Raw genomic sequence first — 12,411 nt, forward strand, 5'->3', positions numbered from 1 at the left:
ATCATATTTCCTAATGCCACCCATGTAACCCGCATATACAATACACTGTTAGTGTCCTCTTCCCTCAGTGTCCTTCAAGTGCACTAAAATATAATTTGCAATTCTCCCAATATATCCACTAGATGGCGATAATACATATTCTCTATTCCATAAACTACAGTTCTATGCTACATGTGTGAACACAAGTGTCACAAATGCGTATTGTGTGCATAGGTGTATTCCCAGATGTTGCACTCATATTTCATACAAAGTGTCATTGGATGTAGAAAGAAATTTCTCTAGTCAGGAGTTTCAGGTGTCAATAGAATAGACTTTATTGTTTCTGTCAACAAAACTGAGATGCCAGCTGATCATCTACAGTCTCATTCAAAACTCCTACAACTTGTTTACAACTTTACAACCAAAGAGCATTCATTGGCTTATCTTCATTTTGTATTAGCCCATCAATTTGTAGAATATGTTGAGTTACATCTTACAAAATTCAGACTTTCAGTATATGATAATATGACACAAGTTATATATACACATTTTAATTTATTCATTGGCAGGATCAGACGTTTCAGTAATTTTCTGTTGTTACAGTTTAAGTGATAAAATCCTTAGACATTTAGTTTCATCAAGATTACAGAAGAGTGGAAAGAGTGTGTCAGTGAAGGTGGTTGTGAATGTGTGTAGATGTGTTTTAGTTACAGGATCAGAGAATGACACCGTTCCTCCGTCATAGTCTAGATACACTCTCACACGCTCAAGATCCTCTTCAACAGGAAAACCAGACGCACCCAGTTTGTACGGATCATACTGCACACTCCAGACATCAGTGTCTAAGATATCCCACCCCTTCCTCTGGTTTGATGCTGTAGTTACTCCAAGACTCCAGCATTCACTCTCTTTAACCTCCACATCCCAGCAGTGTGTTCCTGAGTTAAAACCCTCTGAACCCAGAACACCCTCATAGATGTCAAATCTCTCTGGATTATCAGGAAGTGGTTGTTCATCCAAGATGTATCTCACACTGGTCAGATCTTCAGAAAGGATGAGACGTGAATGAGCCGTGTTTGGATCCAGAATCACAGGAGCTGATGAGACACATTCAACAGTTGCTTTTATTCTGATATAACATACAGATTGTTATGAATTATGAACACGCATCCTATTGATCAAACACATCAGACATTTTCCTCAGATCACTGTCAGTGTTGTTAAAGTAAATATGTGCTTGAGAAATTTCAGATTTGCATTCAAATGTCAACAGAAAGGAACAGAAACAATCAGTCATGCTGAACTGTAGAGATCTGCTGTATCATTGTAACTGATAAATATCATGTTTTTTCTCATTTTAGTGCAGCTCATCTGGTAATTCACACATAATGCTTAAGTCTGTAAATACTGCCCATGCATGTGTGACTTCCAGTGTGTGTGTAAGAGCAAAGATCTCACTGTATTGGACGATGTCCTGCATCTTCTTCCAGTTTCTGAACGGCAGGTTGTCCAAGTACCGTGGCGCATGAATCAAAGCTCCAGAAGCCATCTGTGGATCCGGCTGTGAGATCTGGACTCTGGAAAAACATTCAGGAGTCAGAACTGCAGTGGCTTTGGATCAGAACCAGAGAGACCAGAGACACCAGCAGATCACTCACCCTTCCATTAAGACTGGAAACTCCTGCAGAAAAAACACACCATTGATCATCAAGAACTAAATCAATCAATCAATCAATCAATCAATCAATCAATCAATCAATCGATGATGTGAAATCAGACCTTCAGAAAGCAGGCGTCTTTGGCTTTCATCATCTCCTCCATGTCTTTGATTGTGTGTGAAAGAGCTGAGATGTGTCTGTTCATCTCCTCCAGCTTCTCCTTCATCATCTGCTTCTTCTGCTCCTCTTCCTCCCTCAGTGCAGTGATTGTAGCTTCTTCTTCATCTCTGAGAAACTGATGAAGCTTCTCAAACTGCTGTTTAATCTGACGCTCTGTGCGCTCAGCTTGAAACTGAAATCACATCACATTCACTTCAATCATCTCAAAGAACTGATTCTGGAGTAGCATGAAGAGTGAGTGAGGAAATGTGGAGTTAGTGAACTAAAACTTTATCTTTCCAATGCAATATAAATTCACAGTATAGCAATTGAAATCTTTGATAAAAATTAAAGTTTTTATTACCCTGTACAGGAAGACTATTTGATAACACTGGCAAAGTGTGTCTATTCCAACTGGAAAGGAATACTTCCACATTTGCAAGATCTCTGAGTTTCCCGGTCTGTTCTGGCAACCCTATGTTTGTGTATCTTGTGGATCACTACAATTAAATCATACTGCACATGGATCTGCTTCTCTGCCTGCTTCTTTGCCTATCTCAACCGTTACAGAACGACTGATCACACAATGGATCCCCAAGATTGTTTGGACATTGCTTCTTTAACTGACCTACCAAATTGTGCACTGATTCAAGATAAACTTGATGGTCCTTGAGGGTCATTTGTGGAATTTTTGGACTATGCCCTTCTGCTTGCTGGTTCCCCTTTCACAGTAGGGGAGGACGAGGAGAATGGTACCCCTAAATATTTCTGGAAGCCTCTGTCTTCGGGCAACATGGCCACCACGACTGTGTCTTTAGACAAGATGGCCGCCTAGCCTGTGTCTAAGGACAAGATGGCCACTGAGCATTTGTCTTGGGATAAGATGGCCACCAGTCCAGAGCCCTCTGCAAAGATGGCCACCAGTCCACAGCCCTCTACCAAGATGGTCGCCAGTACAGAGCCCTCTGCCAAGATGGCCACCAGTCTACAGCCCTCTACCAAGATGGTCACCAGTCCAGAGCCCTCTGCCAAGATGACCACCAGTCTAGAGCTCTTTGCCAAGATGGTTGCCACACCTGAGCCATCAGCTAATATGGTCGCCATGCCAGAGTCTCCAAGCCCAGAGTCTTCAGAGTGTGTAACACTGACCATTGTGGCCACGGCGATGTGGTGTGTGTTAGCAGCATACACATCAGCACCAGCCTCTGTCCAGAGTCTAGAGAGGTCTTTGTTGCCAGTCCATAGTCCAGCGAGGACTTTTGCTGCCTGTCCAGAGTCCAGAGAGGACTTTGTCGCCTGTCCAGAATCCAGAGAGGACTTTGTCGCCTGTCCAGAGTCCAGAGATGGCTCTAGCCCCTGACCAGAGTCCAGATATGGCTCCAGCCCCTGTCCAGAGTCCAGTGAAGACTCCAGCCCCTGTCCAAAGTCCAGAGATGGCTCCAGCGCCTGGCCAGAGTCCAGATATGGCTCCAGCCCCTGACCAGAGTCCAGTGAAGGCTCCAGCCCTGGACCAGACTCCAGAAATGGCTCTAGCCCCTGATCAGAGTCCAGATATGGCTCCAGCCCCTGACCAGAGTCCAGTGAAGGCTCCAGCCCCGGACCAGAGTCCAGAGATGACTCTAGCCCCTGACCAGAGTCAAGATATGGCTCCAGCCCCTGACCAGAGTCCCGATATGGCTCCAGCCCTTGACCAGAGTCCAGTGAAGGCTCCTTTTATAGTCCATTTCTCCCATATATTATATATGTTTATGTATGTATAATACATATTTTGACTTATATGTCTCATATATGAAATATCCTAATATGCTCATATGGAGTAAAAACATAAATGCACATATATGCACAGCTATGAAACCTATAAGAAATTAGAAAAATTCCATATATTGACAAATAACTCTATTCCATATACTGTATATGTTCAAATTATAAATGTGACAAATTACTGTCACTGACATGCCACTGATAAATGTCGTAGAGACTTAGTATAGATTTTATGTATAAAAACAAATTAAATTTAAAATATTAAATATTTTAATGTTACTTATTACTTCAAAAATAAACAATAAAAACACAAACAAACCCCTTCATGCTACACAGAACTTAGACAACATAAAATAATTCAGCTGCTGAGAGCAGCCCACTTGAAATAAAGAAATTGGCTCTAGCACTGATGTTTGTGTTGTCCATTTTTCCATTTATTATCCTTGTTTAACTCCACAATACACCTTATTCGACTCCACAACACAATAAGACCTACAACACACACACACACACACATATATATACACTCACCTAAAGGATTACTAATACTGTGTTTGACCCCCTATCGCCTTCAGAACTGCCTTAATTCTACGTGGCATTGATTCAACAAGGTGCTGAAAGCATTCTTTAGAAATGTTGGCCCATATTGATAGGATAGCATCTTGCAGTTGATGGAGATTTGTGGGATGCACAGCACGAAGCTCCCGTTCCACCACATCCCAAAGATGCTCTATTGGGTTGAGATCTGGTGACTGTGGGGGCCATTTTAGTTTAAGAAACCAATTTGAAATGATTCGAGCTTTGTGACATGGTGCATTATCCTGTTGGAAGTAGTCATCAGAGGATGGCTACATGGTGGTCATAAAGGGATGGACATGGTCAGAAACAATGCTCAGGTAGGCCGTGGCATTTAAACGATGCCCAATTGGCACTAAGGGGCCTAAATTGTGCCAAGAAAACATCCCCCACACCATTACACCACCACCACCAGCCTGTACAGTGGTAACAAGGCGTGATGGATCCATGTTCTCATTCTGTTTACGCCAAATTCTGACTCTACCATCTGAATGTCTCAACAGAAATCGAGACTCATCAGACCAGGTAACATTTTTCCAGTCTTCAACTGTCCAATTTTGGTGAGCTTGTGCAAATTGTAGCCTCTTTTTTCTATTTGTAGTGGAGATGAGTGGTACCCGGTGGGGTCTTCTGCTGTTGTAGCCCATCCACCTCAAGATTATGCGTGTTGTGGCTTCACAAATGCTTTGCTGCATACCTCGGTTGTAACGAGTGGTTATTTCAGTCAAAGTTGCTCTTCTATCAGCTTGAATCAGTCGGCCCATTCTCCTCTGACCTCTAGCATCAACAAGGCATTTTTGCCCACAGGACTGCCGCATACTGGATGCTTTTCCCCTTTCACACAATTCTTTGTAAACCCTAGGAATGGTTGTGCATGAAAATTCCAATAACTGAGCAGATTGTGAAATACTCAGACCGGCCCGTCTGGCACCAACAACCATGCCACGCTCAAAATTGCTTAAATCACCTTTCTTTCCCATTCTGACATTCAGTTTGGAGTTCAGGAGTTGGAGTTCACCCCTAAATGCATTGAAGCAACTGCCATGTGATTGGTTGATTAGATAATTGCATTAATGAGAAATTGAACAGGTGTTCCTAATAATCCTTTAGGTAAGTGTATATATAACATCTATATGAGCTATTACATCAATGACAAACAACTTAAAGTTAATTAAGCGAACACATATAAGCATTAAAAATATGCCATATATAAATGCATAAATATATGTAACTGATCTTGTGCTTCTTTTCAACCAGGCACTAAAACAGCCCAAGACAAAGATAATACAAAAATAAAACAACAAATAGAAACTAAATGTCTTAAATTTTATTTATTTGTTTACTTCTGCCAGCCGGCTCGTCTCATTGAGAAATGGCTGGCATGGCAATGGTTTACACGTCTTTTTTGTTAAAATCTACTGTTAAGGCTTTTTTACACTGGGACGATTTTCACGTGCGTTTATCGCACACGTTTAACGCCTCGTGACTAAACAAAGGGCGCCAATGTAAGTGTGCACACCGACGCGCAAAACGGCAGGCAAAAAAGCGGCATTTAAAAAAAAACACCTCGGGTTAGTTTTTTTATTTTGACGCGGCGCGTTAAAAACTGGCCGACCAATGAGATCAGCGCTTTTGTTCATGTGCCTGGAGCTGCTGAAGTGACAGTAAAACATGACTTGGTGGCGCTCAAGCACAAAACGGTCTTGCCGAGCACACATTGATACGACGAAGAAGTAGTAAGTAGACAAAGAAGAAGATGAGCTGCTAATGCTGCTTGCCAGTTAGCAAAAAGTGTGTGAATGGTTTTGGCCATAGACATAATATGTCTATGGTTTTGGCAAGCACGTAAATACTGTCTCTCTTCTTCTTCTGTGTGACAAGCGAGTGTCAGAAGCGTAAAGTGCCGCAGCACCACCTTGTGTACCGGGAGCGCATCGACTGAATGTGCACGTTCACTCGGCGCATCGCCAGTGAAAATCACTTGGGTGTGAACACTCAAGACGCGCCGAAAAACGGCACCAAAAACGCTGGCAATAAGCGCGCGATATTCGTCCCGGTGTGTACAGGCCTTTAATGTGAGACAAAACGTAGTTTTAAGACTTTTCCAGGTGGTAATGTAGTTGTTTAAAGCTCAAATCTGTGGTTTATTTATAAAAAGAGTGCCTATTTGAACATTTTAGCTGCCGTTTTCGGAGTTGTGAGCTCCAGCGGATCAGCGGCGCTCAGTGCTCGTTTACCCCGGCGAGAGCAGCCTTTCCTCGGCCAGTCCTTCTGCCGTCTGCCATCTGCCGCCTGCCATCTGCCGCTGGCTCTGATGTCTCTGTAGTGTCTCGCGCTATAATTCGTTTTGTGTAGATGTAACGGCGGATCTTTGCTCTCATGGATCTATAATTTGTTACGTGGCAAATCGTTTAGGCTGAGGGCAAAGTGAAGTTTCATTACTTTTTATTTTTAGGCTATAACTTTACGTTACCGTTGTAGCCGACTAGCACTGACTTTGAATGTTTGACTGAATTGTTTGCTTTATTTCATGTATAGCTTATTATACCTTTTACTTATACTTTTGTATTATTGATCATACATAAACTTGCATTTAACAAAAAGAGACTGGGTTGTGTTTCATGTCATTTAATGTTATCACAGTGATAATCATATTGTCTGAACCAGATATTACAGATTTTCTCCTCATTATTGTAACTACTAGAGCAAGCTCCTGATTGGTTAACGCGGCGTGAATATACGCCAAAGTTCAGATTTTTCAACACGTGAAATGCTCAATTCGCTCAATTCGCGCCGCCTCATTCACGTGAATCACACCGCAGCATGTCTATTCGCATCTTTGCATCACTCGTGCGAATCGCGTCATTTGCGTCCGGTGTGAACGCATCATAAGAGGTACAAAAATGTACCACCCCAGTGACGGCCACTTGTACCTTAAAAGGTACAATTTTGTACTCTTTTTTTTTTTACTCCCTTAATGCACATTTCTTTCTGTGACTGTATAAAGCATGTGAATATGAGGCACACAGTTGATTGTTTGTTGCTTGTTGTCATAACATTTTAACTGCACCATTTCACATTGCACATGTTTGGCACCACAAATGTGGGGTTCACAGCACAAAAGTGTTGCTAATCCTGCTCCAGTGTTAAGCGCAATGTGAAAAGCCCTTAAAAACGAGGTCAGAGATTTAAGATCAAGCTAAATAATATTTTGACAATAGAGAAAAGGACTATTGTGACTTGCGTCTTCCCTCAGGTAAATTCAGCAGCTCAGGCATCTGGCACTTTACATCTGGTATTGTGATGTGTTTTTGATCAGATCACAAGTAAACAGCGCTAAACACAGGTTTAAACAGGGTCTGAAACGGTTTGAGCTTTTCCACTTTCAACCACTTCCAGAGGTAGTTGAAAACAGGTTCATACGCAATCTTATTTCACAATATTAGATCAACAGAACACAAAATACACTTATAGATCTCACATCAAAGAAATCAGGTAAGCAGCTAAAAGTAGACAAACGAGACGGATTAAAACACCAGGTGTAAACAGAAATGTGTCTCCCTCGTCCACTTGTTATTCATTCGACCAAAACACAGACAATCTTAATACCTGGTGTAAACAGGGTCTCGCATTAACCGGGTGTTGGGTGTGTGTGTGTGTGTGTGTGTGAGCGTTACAGTCAGTAAAGAAACATGTAATTATATCCAACAAAGCTGTTAAGCTGTTGTAATCAAATATGTGTACATCTGTAAATATGTCATCATGATCAATCCTCACCTTGATGTGTTGAACTGTTTTCTCAAACTCTCCCTCTTTGTGTTTGAGTTTCTCTTGTAAGGACTTCAGTGCTGTTTTGAGCTCCTCCTGGAATTTAATGAGAAAATCAATAAGACACCAGAGATTATGTAATACATACACTCACATGTAAATCCATTTTACCTTATATGATGAAGCCACTTCATCGATGGGTCTGAATGTGTGATTGTCGTGTGTCTGTAAAGTAAAGCACACCACACACACCGGCTGTTTGTCCTCCAGACAGAAGAGTTCCAGTTTCTCACTGTGTAAACTGCAGAGCTCCTCAGATGAACGACTCTTCTTCAGGAACGACTCACACAAGTTTCTTAAAACAAGAATAACTGAAGGCTCGTGTCTTGACGATTTCCTGCAGACGGGACACTCCTGAGCTTCCTTGGTTCTCCAGAACTGTTGAAGACACTCTTTACAGAAACTGTGACTACAGGACAGAAGAACAGGATCCTTGAAGATTTCATGACACACGGGACAAGAGAAATCATCTTCAGACAGTGAAGCCATTTGAAATCTTTGAGATCCAGCAATCTGAGCTTTACTTTTACTTTCTGAATGATAAAAAGAAAAATGAACAAGCAGGAGAATCACAAAGATCGTCAGTCTGTTCTGAACAAACTTCTCAAAAATCCCTCTTGAAAGTTTTTGTCTTTGCTCTTCATTGACCACTGATTTTTTATCAAGAAGGAAGTAATACCCACATTTGTGGTATTTGCACTTTAGCACATATTTACTGTATTTGGACCAGGTGTTTATATGGGCATGAAGACCGCAAGTGTGTGTGGAACTTTTCATTACCCGATGTGACACACTTTTTACAGAGCTTTATGTACACCTTTTGTACATTTAATACTTTGCATTTATATAAACACATATATTGCACTTAATAAACTTCTACATTTCTCTTCAGTTGAACATTTAACTTAATTGTAGTGCTTCTAATTAAGTTTGCAGTTTTATAAAATACACATACTCATCTCTAAACCAATACAATTTCTGGCATGTGATCACGATTGTGATTTCCTGAACATTATGAATGATGGGATAGCAGTTTTGGGACGTCTGCCTTTACATGCATCTGAGCTTTAATGCCATCCCATTCTTAACCCGTAGGGTTTAATATGGAGTTGTCCCACCCTTTGCAGCTCTAACAGCTTCAACTCTACTGGGAAGGCTTTCCACAAGGTTTAGGAGTGTGTTTATGGGGATTCTTCTAGAGGTCAGGCACTGATGTTGGACGAGAAGGCCAGGCTCTCATTATCCGCCCTAATTCATCCCAAAGGTGTTCTATCGCATTGAGGTCAGGACTCTCTGCAGGCCAGTCAAGTTCCTCCACACCAAACTCGCTCATCCATGTCTTTATGGAGAAGCTTTGTGCACTGGTCAGTCATGTTGGGACAGGAAGGGGCCGTCCCCAAACTGTTCCCACAAGTTTGGGAGCATGAAATTGTCCAAAATGTCTTGGTGAAGCATTAAGAGTTAATTTCACTGGAACTAAGGGGCCAAGCCCAACCCCTCAAAAACAACCACACACCATAATCCTCCCCTCCACCAAACTTTACACTTGGCACAATTCAGTCAGGCATGTCCCGTTCTCCTGGCAACCGCCAAACCCAGTCTCGTCCATGGGATTTCCTGACAGAGAAGCGTGATTGGTCACTCCAGAGAACATGTCTCCACTGCTCTAGAGTCCAGTGGCGGCGCGCTTTACCCCACTGCATCCCACGCTTTGCATTGCACTTGGTGATGTAAGGCTTGGATGAGCTGTTCGGCCATGGAAACCCATTCCATGAAGCTCTACACACTGTTCTTGAGCTCATCTGAAGGCCACAGAAGTTTGGAGGTCTGTAGCGATTGAAGGCTGAAAAATTAAGAAGTTTGGTGTTCTCTTTGGCTAGAATGTTAGAATTCTTTTGTCTGTTATGACTGTGTTAAAACACATTTGTTATGACAAAGGGAACAAAGATTAATTAAGATAAGATGATGTTGATGGCTTGTTACTGCACTCTAAAAAATGCTGGGTTAAAAATAACCCAAGTTGGGTTGAAAATGGACTAACTCAGCAATTGGGTTGTTTTAAGCAAACATGTAACCCAACCGCTGGTTTAAAAAAACCCAAATGCTGGGTTAGTCCATTTTCAACCCAACTTGGGTTATTTTTAACCCAGCATTTTTAAGAGTGTGATGATAAGTTGCCTGATTTACTAATGTCATCTGAAGTTAAAGCACTTATTATGAGTGTTGTTGTTTATTCATGCACTTTTTCCTACCATCTCTACTACACCAAAGTGTGTGACAACGGAAAAAAAGTTGAATGCGAAAGGTTTTAAGCTAATGTACTATTTAGACACAGAAACAGTGTATGCGTATGAATCTCAACAATGGTGATAATCAACAAAAACAGCTTCATGCCACAATGTATGGTATAAAACTTTTCATAACATCATATTGTAACATTGATTCAATGCCATTACCATAGTTATATATACAGGGAAACTTGTTTTCCTCACTGTGCACATGACAATAAACACTGTGACTTTTGACTTTTTATATATATAAAATGTAAACTTTTTTCAATATTAATTGTGAGTGCAAAATGTATTGATTCAATGTGTTTAACATTAACACATTAACATGGTTTCAATGGTTGCTTGCAATCTAGGTCACTTCCTGTCACATACACATGCTCTCTAGTGGCCAAGACCACAGGTGTGGGTATTAAGACCACAGTCAGTGTGACAAAGGACAAATAAAAAGTCAGTCTTTTCTGGTAAGTGCTGGAAGAGGGAGGAGTTGCTGATCATGCGGGTGAGTCTTCAGGTTAATGTAAAAAAAAATATATATATATATATATATATATATATATATATATATATATATATATATATATGAATCACTTATTATGAGTGCTGTATATATATACACACACACATTCACAATTAACTTACAAATAAAATAAAAAACAACTAAAACAAGAAAAGAGAAAGTTTATGATTTGTGATCAATAACTGACTTACAACAATGATATCACAGCATTATTTGTCTGATGGTTACACATCAACACATGATGGTTATTTATTTTTTAATTTTAATTTTGTTTGTGCACAAAAAGTATTCTCATCGCTTCATTACATTAAGGTTGAACCACTGTAGTCACATGGACTATTTTAACAATGTCTTTCCTACTTTTCTGGACCTTATGACAATGCTGCGTATAGAAAACTCTCAGATTTGTGTTCCGAAGATGAGCGAAGGCCTTACGGGTTTGGAACGAAACTTGTTCAGTACGTCAGAATTTATTCAGCAAATGTGTTTCCATCTCCCATTATTCACATTAACTCGTCAAAAACCATCTCAAGTGAGTGTAAATGTATTTTTTGTGAATTAAGGAAATGTTTTTTTTCTCCAAAATGTAACGTTTCCACGCTCGCTTCTGATGCTATACTTCAAACGAAACGGTGAAAACAGGGTGATTGAAACATAGACAGTAACTGTATTGCAGTGATGTCTATTAACTACTTTAAGTTTGTTTTTTAGAGTATTTATAATATTAAACTTCGTTTGAGAGCTGTATTAAACTGTCTTCATCTTCCTGCCTGCACACACCCGTGCCAGATGACCGGACCTGAAATGGATTATGCAGCAAGATTTGCGGTTATTATTTGCTGTTGCTGTCCTAAGATGGTCCTAAGAAACTAGCTCCAGCTCATCACCAGCTAAGGACCAGCATAAACCAGCTCAAACCAGCTGCCATGCTTCAAAACATACCTAACCAGCATGTGCTGTTTTTTCAACAGGGGTAACTGCTCTGGAGAAGCTGCACAGAATAAACCAGTTTACACGTTTTGTCCATCACGATAATTATCACAGATGAACACAACTTTTATTAATTTTGAAGCCTAAATGCAGCCGCCAGAAGTAAAAAGCTAAAGGTAGGCTATAAACAGACTACACCATGGTTGCTTGACTTCAACGTCCCCATCAATTACAACAACTCTTTCAGTTTTTATCTCAAAAATTTTCCCAGAACGTTTGAGTTAGATTAGTTTATACGAGCACAATGAGCATAATGAGGCTGTAAAAGCGGACTGAGCTTACATCTTCAGCGTGATGACGTTTAATCTCCTCGACTGCCTCTGTAGTCCCATTAGCCACTTGTTAGCAACACAAGACATGCAACAGCTTCAAAAGATCACAAGTGGGGTAATACTGATGTATTTTATGTCACAGAATAAAATGTGAAAGTGTCTTGAGCTTCACCACAGACCTTATTTCAGCCATTTAAACAAAATCCTATTAAAAAAAAAACATTGACTTGGGGACGAGGGAAACGGAAGTGCTAAAATGCTAACTCGCTTCTGTGTTTTGGCCTACAAAGCAGTGTTAATTTTGATAGCATATTTTGATTTAGTTTTAGTCATAGTCTTTTGACTAAAATGCCATTTAGTTTTAGTCATATTTTAGTCAC

General features: G+C 40.6%; 1 protein-coding gene across 1 annotated transcript; it reads right to left on the minus strand.

Annotated features, from left to right (window-relative positions):
- Positions 1-292: 292 nt before the first annotated feature.
- Positions 293-8,572, minus strand: LOC307125018 (E3 ubiquitin-protein ligase TRIM39-like). The gene is made up of 6 exons (XM_079814624.1): positions 8,073-8,572; positions 7,911-7,997; positions 1,759-1,989; positions 1,638-1,660; positions 1,438-1,556; positions 293-1,076 (listed from the first exon to the last, which is right to left on the minus strand). The coding sequence occupies exons 1-6, from the start codon at positions 8,448-8,450 to the stop codon at positions 577-579; spliced, it is 1,338 nt and encodes a 445-aa protein (XP_079670750.1). The 5' UTR covers positions 8,451-8,572; the 3' UTR covers positions 293-576.
- Positions 8,573-12,411: the final 3,839 nt, after the last annotated feature.

Source organism: Gobio gobio, assembly GCF_949357685.1.
Source record: "Gobio gobio genome assembly, chromosome: 1".
Classification (NCBI taxonomy): Eukaryota; Metazoa; Chordata; class Actinopteri; order Cypriniformes; family Gobionidae; genus Gobio; species Gobio gobio.